At 37.1% G+C, this 19,556-nt stretch overlaps 1 protein-coding gene across 8 annotated transcripts in view; it reads left to right on the top strand.

Moving 5' to 3' along the window:
- The window catches only part of RIMS1 (regulating synaptic membrane exocytosis 1), a gene marked incomplete at both ends in the record, with an annotated part of 323,509 nt that overhangs the window by 263,495 nt on the left and 40,458 nt on the right, over positions 1-19,556 (top strand). For 4 of the 8 annotated variants that reach the window (XM_084261705.1, XM_084261704.1, XM_084261703.1 and 1 more), the window contains one exon: positions 18,878-19,110. The exons of the other annotated variants lie outside the window; for them this stretch is intronic. In XM_084261705.1, coding sequence (XP_084117831.1) covers positions 18,878-19,110 — 233 coding nt within the window. The remainder of the gene's footprint in view (positions 1-18,877; positions 19,111-19,556) is intronic. 8 annotated transcript variants of the gene reach the window in all.

Below are 19,556 nucleotides of genomic sequence, written 5' to 3'. Positions count from 1 at the left end.
TTGTTGATTAACACTTCTAGTATGTTCCTAGAGGGAATATGATTGATGCAAGGTCTAAATATAATTACATAAAATAGCTTCTTCATTTCTAGCTTGTTTAGCATTTTCAGGTGGATGTTGTAACAAATGGCTGTGTGTGCATAAACTCGTCTCCATATGGAATTACTCCAAACATCTTTCTTGTTACATTCCTGGGAAGTCTGGTTGACTGTCATGCTCTCTAGTGGACGTTCAGGCAAATATCAGGAATTTTTGTTCTGGGAATAAAATGTTCTGAGTCTTTTGACTTAAACAGACTTGTGATTTTGGCATGTCATAGCATTGGGAGTTGGCGTATATTTCAGAACTGAAGTCGAATTACCAGTCCTTCTTCATGAAGATTTGCTTCCATCAGTCTTTATGCATTTATAATAGAGTCAAACAATCCTTTGTGCCCGTGTATGGTACAGATCTTACTGTATATGTCTCAGGAACATTTCTCACATCCTAAATAAAGCAGAAGGAATCTTTTCATGGTTTAATGCAAATGATTGATAAGTAAGAATCCGTGTTAAACACGTGATTAATCAACATCATATGGGCTTGATCAGGCAAAGAAGGATATTTGTTCTCTTCATTAAAAATTATGCTAAATGATGTCATTGCATCATTTTTCATTATGCAAAGATACCTGTACTTCTTGGTGATGTCGAGTAGGGAGCTGTCATGCATGGTAAAGGTGAGCCACAGGCTTGTCTTTTGGAAGATTTAGCAAGTTGTCTCCCTTAAATCTGATGTGTGGACTGGTGTTTCACTTCAATCTGATTGACAAAAATCTTCTGAATATGTAAAAGACTAGGTAACTACCTTTAAGGTGAACTTCTCTCATTGTGCCTAGATTTCAGACTAATTAGGAATATCACTGTTATACCCGATTTTGAATTTGAAAACCACATCTTTATTAAGAACTAAATTTAGCAATTTAATAAATGTGATATAATTATGTATGTGTCATATTTTAATCTAGTTTTACATGCTTTGCTTAATTGACTGCTTAAGGCTAATTAAAATATTTTAAATGAGCTTATCAATGAAAGAGGATAATATAATAGGTTGTAATAGTGGACTGAAACCATTCCTAATTTATTTCGCATGTTACACCATGCCACTGAATGGCTTGTGCCACAAGCCTATATATGCTTCTTGGGCATCAGGTTTGTTCTCAATACATTACTAAAGGAAAATAACTTTTTTGGGTTCATATTATCAGAGTTTATCTGACAAACCTTTCTGTCCCCGATTTCCCAAACAGCATGTACAATTTGCATGTAGCTGTTACTCTTTCAGTACACTGGAACTTTAGTGCTAGTACGTTTGAGCTTTGAAACAGGTATGATGGAGGATGGAAATGATGACACATTATCAAGTGAGGAAGTGGTTGGACAATTGGTAAGCAAAGAATGCAGGGTGATGGAGACATGCAAGATAGTAATCAACAATGGAAGCACTTGGTGATAATTCAGTCCTGTTTTGTAGTAGGTGCTGTCTGTAAACCAATTTTCCCTACATCTTTTCTATCCTATATATAAGAACTGGAAGGGGCCTCTCTGGAGTCATTGATTGTAGTCTGTGCTATCTCAAAGGGCTGAATTATATTAATGCATTTTCAGGAACCATCTTCAACTTAATCGGTTGCTTTTGCTCTCAGATTTCTTTGGTACTCTGCACATTTATTTCAGTTACAAGGTAAATTTATTCACAGGGAGTTTAAACACATTGTTCACATTTGTCCCTGTACCTATATTGGTGTCTTTCTTAGACTAGTTTTTCCTCCCTTCGATTTACTCACTGGGGTGTCATGGCAAGCAATTGTAGCTCAGTGGTTTAACTAGCTGTTGTTTTACTCATTTGCGTATTACACCATTCCTATTATGTTGGTCATCCTAGCAGCCCTTCTCTGCCAGTTTCCAGTTTCAATTAAACCTTCTTGAATTCCTGTGACCTGTAGTGTAAATGAGGTGCCTTGTGCAATGTCATTAATTCTGCCCTTGCCAACACATGGAAAAATACATCTGCTTTTTTTCATAACCATAATAGTTGGTTGTGCTGCTTGTGTAGTAATTAGCCAAAAGAGTCAAAAACTGTAACCATGTCAGAAGCTGTGTCTTTGGAGGCATAGTTACACATAGATGGTTTCCACAGTTCCCTGAATCTCCGTTAGAGTTCTTTCTCCCCAGATATTGAGCATGCATGAAGAGCTCATACTAGTGTGGACCACAGCACAGTCTTTCCTTCAGCATCCCACTCCTCACCTTTTATCTGCAAACTCTCCTTGCCACTTCAGCAAGGAGGAAACCTGAGAAACTTGGGGTTTTTTTCTATCACCTCTCAGTTTTGATCAGCAGTACTCACTGAGAGGGAGAATCCCGTGAATCCAAATTAGCTTTCAGATATAACTGTAGCTTCAAGATATCCTGAAAGAGAGCTGTCTGCTAATTAATAAATCTCCTGTTTATTGCTTTCTTTTAAAAGCAGTGGTCTTAATAAAGATGGGGTTTACCGTGATTGAAGATGCACACTAGAAGTCTGAAACCGAAGATAATACAGCTAGTATATCATGCAACGTTAACTTTTTGGATCCACAGTGTTTACCCAACTCCAACAATTCTTCCAGTTTGTCAGCAGGGATTGGAAGCACTCATGTCTATGTCAGTCTCTGAGAAGATAACCTAATGTTCCTTCTGCTGATGGTAGTCTCACGTACAAAGCTAACTAGAAATGAGGAGGTTTAAATATTTTCAAAGCATTTGGGGATTTTCCTAGTTACTGTGACAGCTCTGAAAACACACATTCTGGAGGGAGGGGTCGGCTGTCTTTGTCTAAGTGTAGGAGACTCTCTATCACAGTGTAGGGGACTCTCTATCACAGTGTAGGGTCCCTCTCCCTGTGCTATTGTACTTTTGTCCTGTTACTGTGGAGCCAGTTTCTTGAAGTTCTTAAGGTTGAAAACTCTGAGCCAGGCAGTGGTTCCCAGTGACTCAAATAAGACCTCTCCCTTCCCCACTTTTAGACCTGCCCAGAGACATTCTGCTTGGAGTTCACTGGGAAATGGTGAGTGCTGACTGGCTGCTTTTCTCTGCTTGTAGCTCCCTCTTACTTAAGTAATATTTGTGCACATAGGTCGCTTTTCCTTTCAGAGTTTCATTTGTGCTGCTCTCTCACATAAAATGTTGAGAGTGTTCAGTGTGGAGCCAGATGCAGTAATGGGAGGCTTGCCATCTCACTGAGCACAAACAGCAGTATTGACCTGCAGAAGGTCTTTCAAGATGTAGCCAGAGAGCATTCTCTGGGTTGAAAATAGAGTTTCTTTGACTGGTTTTCCATCCTCCCACATAGCACATTGGAGCCAGTTTAATGCAGTGTATGATGATGAGGGAGAATGGAGTAGAGAGAGTCTGAAGGGTCTTCTGACCTCTTGTTGGTCTTCCCAATAGTGCTGCCTGTAACCATCATAAACATATATGGCGTGACCTGTGCAATAAAGTTGTTCAGTCCTTCCCTCACGCCCTGTTTAGACTAGGGCTGCATCCATCCATGTCAGCTCACTAATTTCTTTGAAATGCAGCAGTTCATGTCATAACAGTCAAATATAACACACCAAGGATTTTCATGCGTTTCAGTTGATGAGACTGAGGTCACTCTTGAAATAAACCCACTTATTTCATGTTAATTGCAAAAGTAATTAAAATCTGTATATTGAATTTGCGCTGCAGTGTACAGTCTGTAGTTAAGATCCTTAACTCACAGAAAAGAAAATTAGATATTACAGAAAGAACTAGTGGAGGCAACAACAGAAGAACACTTTGATAAAAGTTAATAACCTGAAAAATTAGGACAAAATTACAGGTAGTTTCAAACTGGCTTTGTGTGGAATATTCACCATGCCACAGTCATGATCTAAACCTTGTGGAGGAGCATAAAAATGCCTGGAATATTACAGATTTTTTTTTTCTGTACTTGAATATGTTTGATCCCATCTTCTTTATACAAACCTATCTAGGGGTAAGTTCACATTATATAAAGGAAGGATTGAGCTATAAAAATTTGCAGTGAAATATGCAGCACTGTAACATAGCATGAGAGGGATCCATTCGGGTATTCTAGGCCAAAGTAAGTGTTCAGGGTTTTTATACCTCTCTCTACCAATATTCTGTACAAAAATAAATATTTTTGAAATTCTGCAAGAAGCTATCAATCCAGATCCTGGTCTGGCCAAGGACACATTGTCATGCACTTGGAAACATGGTTGTTCCTTGTTTAGGATTTTGAGGGCCTTCCAGGTGTCATGCTAGAAGAGATAGTAGGTTCCTCTTGTATACTGTATAGGTGCAGCAGTTCTGTCAAACATACTAATAAAAAAATCTTAGTGCTTGCATCCCTCCTGCATGCCTGGCTGTATGCCATCAGCTGTCAATTACCACTGCGTTCTAGCAGTGTGCTCATCTGTGCCTCTATATATGAAGGTAGATAGAAGGAATACAGGAAGAGCTAGATCCCAGCAACTAGAAATCTCCACAACTCCACAAACAGCTGTGTGGCAATATCGGTCTGCGTCACCTTGAAAATCTGGTCCTGAAGTGGCTTTTTCAAAAGGGTGATTCTTGCTTTTCTGATTAAATTCTGCCACATGAAGCTTTTGAAAACATCACTGTGGAAAGTCTGTTCCTTATTTCTCAGGCCTGAAGTGCCAATCAATTACAAACCTGTGGCAGTACCAGAAATTATGAATTCTGTTGCAGATATATTCACTTATGAATCAAATCAGCCTTTCTTTTTGAAAATTTTAACTCCAGATTATTACAGGTTGTCACATTTCCAAAAAGTCTTGGACTAAGTTCTCATTTGCTATTCATCCTCTATATTATACCTGCTTCAAGGCCTGCATAGCTAAGCACTTGCAAATTTATTGACGGCTGCAGTTTTAATTTATCATCTGGACTCTGGATCATCAGAATCTGCACTTCAATATGATTTTTTTAATCAACTGTCAAAGCCCCAATCCAAAGGCGTTCACTGAAACAGTACGCATTTCTGTTCATAATGTGAACTGGCATGGCTTTGGGGAGATAATGTTGAAGTTTTCCTCTTTTCTGAAGTTTTCATTTTTATTATTCTAATATTTTAATAGTCAAATAATCAAAATTCCAATTACTTTTTTTTTAAATTATGTCTCTGCAAATTCAGATTGACTGAAGAGCATTTCTTGTCCTGAGTATTTCTTTCTTGTGACAACTTTTATATCCTGTGATTTTCTGGTACAATTTTTTTTTTTTTAGGCTGTGACTAGGCTAATGAAATCCATCATCTTATAGTTAAACAGGATTCCCTCCTTTCTAAGAAAGAAATACATGGTACTAGAACTACACTACATTGATTAAAGTAATATATTTATAATGCGATAATGTATTTATTTTGTGCTTAAATATGCACATAACAGAAAAATCAGAAATATGTGGTTCTTCCTTCTAATTTGAATAATTAAATTATACTGATTTTTATAGCTGCCACACTTCAGACTCAAATTTCAAGCCTTACGCTTTAACCTAGAAGATCAACTTTTAGGTTATGAGTTTTTCATTGAGTTAAGGAAGTTAAGTACATGAAAATCTATGTGACATCTGTAAGTATATCCTTAGAACTACATATCTGTTTTCTAACTTCAGTGTAAAGCATTTTATTGTGCTGTGGTGTGTTAGATGGCTCCCAAAGGCCAGCTTTTTAACCTGTGCAGTCTGTCACCTATTGACTGGAACTAAATTCTTTACAGTCAGATAAAAATTTGTTTCTTTTTTTGGGCCTACTTCAAATGTATTTCCTGCTAGTGGGGACAATGCACAGTGTTCCCCAGGATAAAATTTATTGAATGCTTTTCTGTTTCTAGAACCTCCTGAGGTCCATTTTTTCAGTTCAGACTGGTGGGGGATCTTTGGTGCTTCTAAGCCAAAGAGAGAATTACCTTAAGCTGTGGAAATATCTGTCGCAAAATTTCGTTCTTCTGTGGAAGTGTTGAGCCAGTTTCTATGCTATATCCCCAAAAAATAAAATAATGCAAGTAATACAAGAGAGACTTCACTGTAGTTTGATTCTTCCCTTTTACCTAGATAACTTAGAAATCCAGGGCCATAATCTCTGTGCGTCCAAGAGATTGTAACAAAACAGGAAAACATAGACCTTTTTTTTTTTTTTTTACGTACTCTTTCTTGTTTAATTTCACATGACCTTAGAATTTAGAGTAAGGAAGGAGAGGCAGATCAGACAACAGCTCAGAGAGTCACAAAAACAGAAACATCAGGATTTAAAGGGCCAGTTTGACTTAATGTTAGGGCCATCTTCCTTTTTTCCTGATAGAAAGCAAGGAAGTTTTGGTTCAAGGCAGTACTACAGAGCTCAGATTGCTGGATTCCTTGGTGAACTGGGATCTCAAAAGTCACTGTATATATAGACAGTGAACATCACCAAGGGCTAGCCAGCAAAGCACAGCGATCTGATTCTTCATTGAAAGGTCTCTTCATGTTGGTTGCATTTGTCCTGTTGATGTTTGTACTAAGATGGAATTTGGGGGGGAATTTGTAGGGAATTGAACGTTTGAAGTGTGTCTGCATGTAGCAGGCTTAGCTATATGCAGAGATGATCAACAGCTTTGTCTGTTGTGCAACAGTAACAAGGAGCAGTGAGTGGCCATCAGCAGTAAGGGGAAGGGGAGAATAATGAGGTACAGACTATGTGTGCCCAAAGAACAACATGGTTTCAACATAGGATGAGTGAGTGCTCCCTGCAACCGATGAAGGGTTGCTGTTGGTGATTTATACTTGGGTTCAGTGAAGTACATAGCCTGTGCTGTGCCACACATGCTTGGCTGCAAAGAAGAAAATCCAAGTCCATGGCAGCTCTTTGCTGAATCAGGATGTTAAGCACTTGTTTGTGTGTTTTATTCTGGCTATCTGGACTTCTGCATTGCATTGAGCACTCACATTGAATTGTCAAGCACTTTTCCATTCTCATTAGCTTCAGAAATTAGACTCTCTCAATGCTTGTATTAACAAGATAATTAAGCACATGGCAGTAGTGACCATCTGCTTTGATTTCACAAATATTTTTTGTCAATTATTTATTTGTAGTTTTTAAATACAAACTACTAAAGTCAGTATCAGAAGTAAGAAAAACTGCTTTAACTTTTGTTAAGTGTGACTGAAACAGTAATGGAATTCTAGTTTCATATACAAAAAAAAGACTTACAAATACCAGAAGACAACTTCTATATTTATGGCACTAATTATATTGCTGATAATTTGCCCGTTTATGACTGTTTCTTTGTAGTCAAGGTTTCTGCTGTAAACAAGACATTTAGGGTCACTAAGTGGAGACTTATTTTCTTATATAATGAACAACTTTTATTGTGCAGTGGCTTAAGTGGTTTACAGTTCTGTGTTTAAATACTGAGTGAGATTTATTAGTTGATATTGCAGTGAATGACATCATCTCTCCCATGGATAGAACAGGAGCATTCATAATGTAGCCAGTACTGCTGATAGACCGAAGGCTTTCCATGGGTCTTACCATTAAAAATAAACAATAAGAGCCCTCACTGGATTCATAGACATATGTCTTCAATGTTTTCAGAAGGTTTCTTTTCATCTTGGAATTTTTCATTGCAGAGTCTTTATTTTAAAAGAGAAATTTTAAATTAACATTTGCTCTGTGACTGGTGTTAGCATGTATTCAGTCCAAAGAGCATCCCAATACTAATGATGCAGAAAATGTCACATTAAAAGAGGCATTATTTTTGAAAGCATAGGATGCTACTGATTATTAAAATAACCAGTAAAAGTTACCCACTCCATAGTTGTTAATCAAACTCCTACTGCAAGAATCGAAGTGAAATCAAGAATATCAACAGTGGGTACCAAATTCAGTATACATATATATATCCTTTCCACATTTAGAAGGCTCATTTGCACTCTGTAAGTATGTTTGTGTGTCCCTGATATGTTGTTTGCATTAGCGCTGTGCTCACAAAAGATCTACAAGTAGTAACTAAAACATGGAGGATTGATTAAAAAAATCAATTAATCAAACTCAATTTTAATATCTACAGCAGTGACAAGATGTATTGGAACATCTCAATTTGTGGAGTGTCTAGCAGCCTCCACTGCAGTCACCTCCCTCCTCCACTGTATCTCCATGATCTTCCCCTACCCAGTGTCCAGCTGGCAAACCAAAGAGAATACATAAGTGCTGGCATCATGTGGCAGCCTTACTTTTGTTACTATATCTTTTATTCGCTTCGTTATCAAACTTTGCAAAACTTCTAAAACCTTGGTATATTCAACTCCTTCCCAATGGATCAGTTCTGGTTGAAATTCACCACTATGAGCCAGTAGGCCACTGAGTGATGGAAGCTGTAGGGATTGCATAAGGAACACAGGAAACATGGGTAAAAGCTCAGAAATTTCATACCTGAGTTCAAAAATGAAGTTCACTAGTTTTTGTCTTTTTTCTGAATTGGAAGTTTATAAGTAAAAAAAATAATTTGACGTTTAGCACTCGAAACTCTTTAAGAACTCTGTGCTTAAGATACTGATGCATTTTTACAAGCATCAGTAATTTTTTATTATTATTATTATTTAGAATGTGATGCTCTGGAAAACATTAGCATAATGGTAAAATTTTAAATCTGGCTTCTCATTCGAGAAGTAGTTTGTTTAGAGGACGCTTTTGGTCCCTGTGTTATTTCAGATCCCTGTGTTACTTCAGTCTTCACTGAAGTAACTGTTTTATTTTGAACAAGTGATCTTTTGCATTAGTCTGTGATTTTATTTGAGGATAAATTCCAAGAGTTCAGCAAGAATTGTGAAGGTACATTTAAGTTTATCAATAAAAACTACTCAGATGTGGAAAGTCAGAATACTACAAGTTTAAGAAAGTTTGGCTGGCTAAGCAGTGCAGTGAGTTGGCTGAATGTGACTGGCCAAGCAATTCACTGAAGTTCAGTCAATGAAATTGATAATGACCAGCAATGGAATGATGACCAGCAATTTGGCTTGAAAAGCTGTCATAATAAATTTAAAATCACCAAAACCCCTCAGTCTGTAGTACTTCAATTGAAAACAGAAAAGAAAACCTTAACAGTTCTGATTTTTAAAGTTTATGGGTGTTCACTCTTCAGTTGTTAATATATTAGAATAAAATATAGTTTTAGAAAACTCCACCTGATTAAAAATGTAGCCTAAAATGGAAAGACAAAACCCTACAACACTGTACGGCTCTTGGATTGATGTATATGTTTGTACAAAATCAGGAGAAGGTTACTGAAAAATACCAGGATTATTGCTTGCATGTATGAATAAAATACTACTAAAGCCAATTCTACTGCATGCAGGTTCTTAATGACATAAAGAACTAAATTCAAACTTAGGTTATAGAATAATTACTAAAGAAAACTTGCAGAAAATCTATATGGAAGGGATATGAAGAGTGTGAAGCTAGGTGTTGAAAGATAAGAAATACTAGCAGTGATCTTGCCTATGTGAGCCTGGCTTTTTAGTGTGCAGGCACACTCATTTCATTAGTCTCAGCTTTCTCTTTGCTGGAATTGTCTCAATCAGTGCATGGCATTGGTGAAGACAGTGTCAGGTAGTGTTTTGCATTGCATGGGAGGATCAGGATGTAATAAATATTTGTGACAGTACGTTAGAAAGGCTTGCATTCAGCCTCAGGAATTCTTAGGAAACAAAGTGTCTTCAGAAAGAGTGATGAATTTACTCACCAAGTTTTCTTACTCTCTTCCTGTTTCGGTGCCACCATGTACCAGTCTCTTTCCTTCTGGGGATTATTGTTCATCCCACTTTCCTATTGCACGCCAATCAGATGACTTTGTCTGGGGTCATGTATGTTGGCCAACAGAGAAGACGCATCCTGGACAGTCCAACTGACTTTCCCAGATCCAGATTAGCCAAGAGAAGCAATTCCTGGCAAATACTGCCAAAATAGGAATATTCAGGAAAGGTACAAGAGGACTTCACAATAGGAGCTGTGCATGGGTTCAACATCACTTTCTAACAGAAAGTCTCCTGATATTTTAATTCTTGATCTCTTCAAAGTCTCTTACCGTGAGAGTTATGACTTGCAGATGTTATTAAAAAAATTTACAGATATTCAAAGGAAGAGAAAACAGTTTGTGGCGAACAGAAAGATCACCTCATAGACATCTTTCGGTGAGGGTCCAGCTATAACTAGTTCTCAAAGGAAAGTGAACTCATTTATTTATTATGCAACATTACAGTATGGATTTATTTTTTTCTTTTCTTTTACTTCCTTCAAAAGGACCATACAATCTGGCATGGTATCTTAGCTGGAGCTTACAATAAATAAAAGAAGAAATCCTACCTTGGGTAGAAATCAGGCATGGAAAATTCCTACTTCTTTTTTTTTTTTCACATTTGACAAATTGGAAGAATAGATGCAACTAATCTGCCAGGGAGCAGCTTCAGTACTCTGGGATTTTGCATTTAAAATCTTCACAGTGTGAGCAACCACCACAATCCTAGAAATAAATCATAGAACATGTAAGGTTGGAAGAGACCTTTAGAGGTCATCTAGTCCAACCCCCCTGCAGTGAGCAGTGACATCTTTACCAGATCAGGTTGCTCAGGTCTAGTGAAGATTGGTAACCCTACTTTGTTTCTAATTATCTAAATCACTGCAGCTCAAAACCCAACACCTTAATTACTTCATGAATCACTGCACTGCTCAGTTGTATTAAAGGGAAAAACATTTTGAAATTGTCTGGCAATTAATAAATGTTAAGTAATTAATTCTTAGGTAATTAATTCTTAGGTAATGTCTTTTGGGGCAAGGGCAAGCACACTGATGTAATGTGAGTCACAACTTTTGAATTTTTTGGTGGGAAATAGAGGTCAGTAGCCTCCAAATTATTGTCATGGAGGCAAGATATATGAAAACAGTTAAGCTAAGCTGCTTAAAAAGCATTATGTATCCTTTTTACCCCCAAATGGTATATTACAGATGGAAATGTCTGGTTCTGAGGTCATTTATATACAAAACCAAGGTGAAGCCGGTGTAATTAATGTTATAATTATTAATTATCTAAAGTTAAAGGTTTTTTTCAAATCCGTTATTATAAACTGCTTTATCTGCCTGTCTGAGAAAGTGGGAGATGAAGTCTTTAATCCCTTCAGAACATCTGTACATGAAAAATGGACCATGGAGCATTTTTAATAATATGATTATGCTTCCTCTTCCAAAGAAACTGTCACACTACCAGCAGCCTTTCTTAATGATTTGAAATAGACTGAAAAATAATTTAAATTGATTTTTCTTTTAATTATTGCAGTTGATTAAAATAAAACATAATTCATAAACTTTTAGTAGAAGCACATTAACTTTTCTTAACAGGCAGCACATGTCACTTTTAGAATGAAGAAATGTAGGAAAATAGTTTTGGCCATGGCTTGGACCTCAGAGTAGCTCTCACTTGCTTTATCTTCATCTCAGTTCATCTGTCTTGAAATGTTCTCTGTATTTTCTTTGTTAGTTCTGTCCTTCCACAGTTCCATTGAACCTTTTGTATTTTCTTCCTCCATTTCCTATTTTGCAGCCATCACCTGTTGCTATTATTTAGTTCTGTAAAGGACCAGTGAGCAATCTCATATCAACAATGTGATCACAGTGAGATCACTGGTACTTCAGTACCTCGTGCTTTGGAGAAAAGAAAGCAAAACAGCATGTTGTATCAGGGAGAATAACATTTTATTGCTGAATTTTATACAAAGAAAGAAACAACTGGTCAATTCAGCTTTCTTGCTACTGAATAGTTTCCTTCATTCAGTGGTGAGCTTTAAGAACTCCATATTTTTGAATTTGTCATACACAAACACAGAGACTACCTATTTTCTTGATACAGACTTAACATTTACATGCTTTATATATATAGTAAACTTGAACTTTGTATATACATGGCTAATTGCAGTCAAGTTTGGGTCAACTGAGCTGTTTGCCCTTTGATTCTGTTAGCTTGTCCACGTCAGCAATACTTAACCCTGACTGGTGTCCCTCCAGTAGCTCACGTGTTGGTTTCATCTTATGATTCATGTGATTAGTTGGTGTCAGGCTGATAACGCTGTGAGAGTGCACAGGCAGACACCAGGGCTCCCATGTACCAAGGCTATTGCTGTGATTGTTTCAGAGAATATCAGTTATCTTGCTGAAGTCTACTTGGCAAAAACTGGGCTTCTTTATAATGTTCAGACCTCTTTCCTGATTTATTATTCTCTCGTTTAATGGAGAAATGCTAGTTTTGCAAGTTTAAAAATAGAGATCTGTCAGAGCTGTGAAACTCACACAATTCACTGGTCAGAGTGTTTCTGAGAAAGGCACTTTCACAAAACAGGTTCAGCTACAATAATCCTACAAGGAAATTTCCTGATCTTCCAAAGGAAGATGTTAACCAGTGAAACTCCCAGAGAAGACTTACCTGGACTAAAATGTTCCACAGCCCTTACCTCAGTCAGAGTTTGCACACTGAACACAGTGGCGCTGCGACTGGCATTCCAGTGGCAGTATCCATGTCACTCAGTGGCACTTTGTGACAATATAGGAATATTGTCAAGAACTGGTGATTTACAAGAGTTACTGAGTTTCAACACCACTAGAACTGCAAGACTGTGACTTTACAGGAGAAGCGTTTTTTTTTTTCCTGATTCTAATAGATTATTTCATGGATTTAATATATAATCAATGAGCATGTTAGATCAATGTGTAATTCTAGTTGGAACAGACTGTGCAAAATGATTATTTCATTGAATCAGCTAACTTCTTCATGGTTTAAAAAAGTCTCTTGAATTAGTGGAGAGAACTTTAATATGGGATATGTGTTTGTCCTTTAGTTTGTAAAGCACTATGTTTGAATTAATTTCTGAAATACCATCAATTGTACAGTAATTAATCAATCTTATATCAAATGCTATACATCATATGTAAATGTAGCTCTATATTCTAAGACTGACCTAGCAATTGATGGATAGGTAATTTAGAATTTGGATTTATTAATTATATATCATGTAATACTAATTACAAGACAGTTTATTTTTAGAAATGCAATGTTCCTTATTACAAAGGAGTGCTCATCTTCCCTTTGGTCCACAACTATTACATGTTTAGGAGGTTATTAGTATTCATGAGCTACCTCATTGCAAAAGGGTGCCATAGGGGCTATGAGTTAGTATGTGATTCTGCCTTCAGCAGAAGAGAGAGGAAGCTAGCTCATTGAGGTGCAGGCCAGGGAATCTTTCAAAAGTTTCAAGTTACTGCAACTGTGTGGAAAGAACTTATATTAAAATATAATCTATTCAGCAAGGAAGATAGGGGATTGTTTATTTGCTCATGGCTTGCATTGTTGGAGAAATGGGTGGACTAAAATACACCTTAAGTATTTTTTTATAAATCATCAGTAAGTCTAAGAGAATGAAGGAAATACTGTAATTTTAGCAATGGCTAATCACTCAAGATTTTTCCCCAAAAGGACATACTTCCAGATACTATGTAGGTGAGTTTATGGGTAAAGTTTGTTCTGCCTTTCTGTGTCTTACTATCTTTCTTTTTCAGCTGGTATGTACTATTGGCAGGTATTTTATGTAGTTGCTGAGAAGTACTGAGCATGTATCAATATACTAATTTTCTCAATCCAAATAATTTTTCCAGTATAATTTTGTGCATCTTGAATGTATGTGTTAGATACCTATATGTAGAAAGATACATAATGCTTTAATATTTGTAACTGGCTTTGTTTCAGTTCTATGTAGCTGCATATGCCACAGTTTAATATAAGCAAGTGTCATTCCCGGTGTCCTTATACAGAGTTCATTTTATGGAACTTATCTCAGGGGTAACCTTGGCGGCAGCTTGTAACTCAAGCTACTCTTTGAGTAAGTTTTTAATGTTCCTAGTTCATTCTTTGTCCCCACAGATAGAACTGTCAGGTAGGGGCAGCGTGCAAGGAGGAAAGCTCTGCTTGCCTTCACGACGACACAGGTGACTGAAACGTCTAGTTTTCAGGTGTCCTTGCTAAATGTACAGGATTGTAACATCGCCTTTAAGAGAAAACATTTCCTAAGATTCTCTGTGCTAGACCTGTGCACCAATATCCAGCTGCAGAATTAAGAAAGATAAACTTCACTAAATCTCAAATTGTAGAAAAATACTTTTATTAGAAGCTTCAGCATGAATTTTTTTGTGATTATCTATCACTGCTTTTTTTTTTAATATTAATTTGCTCTCTGGAGAGTAGTGACTCCTGTGTTCATAGACCAGTCCTAATTCATATTTTTCAGTAAACAGTTACAGTATCTGTGGAGAGGTGAAGACAGAAAACCGTTATTTGAACCAAAATAGCTGCTAGGTTATATATTTACAGTACAGATAGCACTTCAGCTGCCACCCAGCTCAACTGCTCGAGTTTCTGAAGGAAAGCGTAAGGGTTTTTCCCTTGTTGGAAGGAGGGGTGCCTTCCCTTCAGCCCGGGGCGGCAGGGGAGCCCGGTGCTGAAGGGACAGCTCCGGGCACCCGGCCCGGGGGCAGCGCGGCTCCGGCGGGGCTACACGCGGTGCCGCCTTCGGGCCTGTCCCGCAACCCGCAAACCCCAACGCTGATAACAGTAACAGTAGGTAACACAGTGGTTCTTTCTGCCAAATGCCTGTGACGTAGAACCGGGGCACGGACGGGTTGTCGGCAGCTGTTCTTAGGAAGCACACCCGTGATGTCGCTGTGCCAAGAGCTAGAAACAGCGTAAGGTTATTGCTGAGCTAGGCATAGGAAGGGTTGCTGAAGGCTGTAAAATCGTGTTAAATAGAAATGCACTGGATTATTTAGTTTAGAAATACATTTGTTATACTGATCAATACGTTACTTGGCTGGCCTGTTACTCAAACCTGTATTTATTGTCTTATGGTAACTCTATATATAGTCATCAATATGACTGAATAATTTACCAGTTTTAGCCACAGACCTGCAAAAATTTATGCCTGCATTTAAATGATTGTGTCAATAATCCCAGCAAGTCCAGTAAAGGCAAATTAAAAATTGGGTATGTAATTATTAGAAGGGTTAAGTGTAAATTCATGTATATGTACATTCATGCAGGTCTTTTGCTTCTTTGTGTTTCATAAACTAAACTCTATGCATACTGACAAAAGCAACAGTGTGAGCTAGGAGCTATTTCTTCAAGTGATAGCCAGTAATGGAATGAACATATACTGTGTTCTAAGGGTGCTCAGTTAGATGGATTAATTATATGGGTGGATCAATTTGAAGAATACTGAATTTTAAATTTCTGGGGTTTTGATACTGTTCCAATCAATATAAAACAATAAACTGGCCCAGGGATTAGATGAACACAAAGGAATCTTTATCTGTTTGCTTATTTATGACAAGGAGAAGTATTGGACAGCTGTAGGATTCAGGGGACAGGATGGTCCTATCCCATGAAGCCTTTATCTAGCAAACTAGTCATTATCTTGTACTAGAAGTATACAAGAACATATTTCCTAGGAAAGTGAGACATAATTTTTGCAAGTTAAAAAATGTGCAAGATTTATTTGAATTCCAAATATCTTAGTCTTTTTTATTACAGTGTCACAAAGATTAAAAACTTCATGTGAGTCTTTAAAAATATCCACCCATTTATCTATTATTCATAAAGTATTCATAGTTCTTGAATTAGGCAATTAATACATGAAAAATGGGTTTTTCCTGAAATTACAATACTGTCAATTCTTATTTCTCAGTTGATGGACATCATTTATCTCCTAAACTTTCATTAAATAATGTGAGATTAAAGTATTTCAGCTCCTTTGGAAAAAAAAAAAGTGAAGACTAGCATAAAATATCAGAAGATTATTATTTCATATATTTATAAACACTTGAAATTCAGTAGAGCAGAGTCAATAGTATGATAAACTATTTTTACTCTAATTGTGTGGCGTATTTTATAGTCCATTAAACTTTATTGCTATAAAAGTTATGTTTATAGATGAGTATGTCAGCAAAGTACATGTCAGTGTAGCTCAAATGTCAACAGGTGCTCTCAATCTAAGAAGTTCCAGATTCTTCTCTCTCTCTCTCATACTGAAGTACTCATGAACTCATTTCCAGAACTGACATCAACTCCGTGGCTCAAAAAGGGAACACAATGACTGCAGGAAGCTTTGAGTAGGCATTGCAGAAATAGTCACTGAAATTCTATTCTAATAGCTGGTAGAAAGGAATTACCCATGTGGAAAGGAATTATCCCTGTCCAATCAAAGTAGAAGGTTGCACCCCTGAAAATGAGGCCTGTGTCATTCTGTCCCACCCAAGTATCAGGCTGTACTTTTCATCTGCCCTCTCCTTGAAATGGCAAAGTGTCTCTTCCTCCAGAGAAGCAAACCAGTCAATGGTATTGCCCTCCAGCACCCTGTGGGCATGAATCTGGGGCTTTGTTTCCTCAGCAGAGGAAAGGGGACCCAGCATCAGAAAATGGCAGATGCAGGAATGATGTTGGCAAGCCCTGAAATGCTGAAGTAGGGATTGAAGTTTCTGTTTGAATATGGGGATTGTGTGACAGCACTACAAACTATTAATGCAGGTTGAGTGCATATTCAGTCAGTATTGTCACACTGTACATTTGATCTCTAGTTTTCAGTTTTTCTTGCTAAATGTGCAAGTTTGTAACATCACCTTTAAGAGAAAACATTTCATTTTAAGAGAAAACATTTTAAGAGAAAACATTTTAAGAGAAAACATATTTTTTAATGTTACAGTGTCTGTGGAGAGGTGACGACAGAAAACTGTTATTATATCTGCTAAATTATATATTTCTTAAACATGACTTTATGCAATCTATGACAACAATAAAAAAGTTACTACTTAGTGATTAGCATCACTTTCAAAAGTAGGAGTTTATGTCGTCTGTGAAGTAAAACCTCCACTATTTTAGAGACATAATTTGTGTTAAAGCAAGAAAATCCATCACTGTGTTGAAAGTGAGAAATATTTTATAGAATTTTTTTCTCTATTTGATACTATTTTTAAGTGAACAGAACAAGTCTGCCATTCACAAAACCTTTTCCTTGATATTTGCTTATTAATGGAAGGTGGTCTTTTTGTGAGGTTTTTTTTTGAAATGACCAAAAGGTGCAGTTAGAATTCTTCTTAGAATGATTAAATATATGTACATGTACATGTGTATGCTCCCATACATGAGAGGGAGTGTGTGCTGGGGGGAGGTCTACAATAAAATACAAATTAATTTTACATAGAAACTTTGAAATACGTATGTCCTTCTGTTTCTGCCATGCAAATCCAAAAGCCAGTCACTAAAGACACAGTGTGATAGGAAGAAACAAGAAAGTGTATTTTAGGTTCAATGTGCCTCAGGTGGTCACCTAAGACATGTTCTTGAGTACTTCAGTGGATCACAGCACCTTGTTCTGTGTGGAGGTGGCAGATGTTTTGTATCTGAACATAGCAGGAGCAGATCCTAAGTGCTGAACATAGTTAAATGCCCATGTGGGTATCAATAATAACTTTTAAGTGTTATTAATTCAAGGACTTTACTTCTCCAGTTTCTTCTTGAAAAAAAACTGTCTATTTTTATCTGCTTGTACATATGGTAACACGTCAGTAAATCTTGGTAACTGTCAGTAAAACATAGTTTAGGTATACATCGCTTTATACTTGCCTGGGTCTGTCTTTGGACAGGACTGATTTAACCTTTAGCAGGGCCTAGATCCATAGAAGTCATAGGATGTCAGCTCTTTTCCCATAGACCCCTTCATTTCTCTGGTGAGATTTCCTGTCTGTCTGAAACTTGCGGCAATCGCTAAAATTAGGATGTTGCCAGTAGGTCTATTAATTAGCAGTACAATATCAACGAATAATCTACATGCTAGGCTGATTTAACAATGTATCTGAAGTTAATCAGGATGCAGCTTAAACTTCTCAGTCTCTGCAGAATGAAAACTGACTTTGTGTTGCAATTAGAGGGTATTGCTTGGTTGTGGAAGTGTTAGGGCTGTATATTCCTATGTCCTGTGTGTATTTGAGATTTTTCTGTAGAGTGTGTTTCTAAATACTTTTAACCAGCCTCTGTGTACAGGAGCACAAAAAGTGATAGCACTGTGATAGCTAAAGAAAATCAAACAAAAATGACAGAGTGATTTGTCTTTCTGTCAATCAATGAAAGTTCTAGTGGGTTATTAGGTTGTTTTGCCTCAAAATTGTTTTGCCTTCATACTCTGATTATTGCATTTAACTTCAAAGAAGTGAGAGAAGAAAGAACTAAAAAAAACCTACTTATTATATTATTTGTTTCTGTGAAGTATGAAAATACAGAAGATAATATCTTCAGATCTGTTATGTCTGAAGCCTTTGATGAAAAGTGCCAATAAGATATATGTATTATTAACCTACATGTGTTCTGCTCTCTTTGCCAATACTCATTTTATTTGGTCGTAAAATTGCTGGTTTATTGCTTTCTGTATTCTGGGGATATAGCCAGGAAGGTTCCACGTGACTTTTAAATGTTGAGTGTCTCTTTTTCTGTCATCCTGAAAAATATGGGAAAGTGCTCATTTTATTTATTTCCCTTCAAGAACTCAAGAACAAATTACAACACTGGAAATATATACTCTGAAGAGCATCAAATTAACCTTTTATTTGTGAACCAAATGAATGAAAATGTATCAAGACTGAAAGTGAATTTACTAATTAAAAAAAAAAAAAGGCTTTTGGAAATCTTTTGCACAGACAAATTAACATGTTTGTTTTTACTTTGTAACTGTAGTACATTTACTCCTAAAATGCAAGGCAGACGGATGGGGACTTCAGGGAGAATCACTAAGAGCACAAGTGTGAGCGGAGAGATCTATAAGCTGGAGCACAATGATGGGAGTCAGTCGGACACGGCTGTCGGCATGGTTGGAACAGGTGGGAAGAAAAGGCGTTCAAGCCTTAGTGCCAAAGTGGTTGCCATAGTGTCTCGAAGGAGCAGAAGCACATCTCAGCTTAGCCAAACAGGTGAGTGAGACGGATGCTCTTTGGAAACAGGACTCTCACCCAACGTAGTTTACCATTGTTTCATCCATGGCATCTGTGTTACGTGTATTTGGGTATAGACCACTCAGGAGGGAAGATTTTCCAGCTGTGAATGAGGTGCTGAGATATTAATTTTCTGTCATCATTAGGCATCTGCAAGAAACAATATACAAATGCCTTTTAGAGTGTGTACCGTTGCAACTTTCTGTCCTGATCAATGAGAAAATGTTTTTATCTCTTAGAAGGCTTGTTTCCAGGTAGGTGAGAAAATGCAGATATACCTAGGTGGGTATCAACAGTGGCTAATGGTTTGGCTAAGGGCAGCTTTTGATGTATAGGAAATTTGTTTTAGCAGAAGAGTTGAGCATGAATGGGGGAAATGAGACCTTGGCTGTTGTGTAACTTGCATAAAAGGTTGTATCTGTAGT

The sequence above is a fragment of the Gallinula chloropus genome (assembly GCF_964237585.1).
Source record: "Gallinula chloropus genome assembly, chromosome: 3".
Lineage (NCBI taxonomy): Eukaryota > Metazoa > Chordata > Aves > Gruiformes > Rallidae > Gallinula > Gallinula chloropus.
This window is presented reverse-complemented; position numbering and strand designations above follow the sequence as displayed.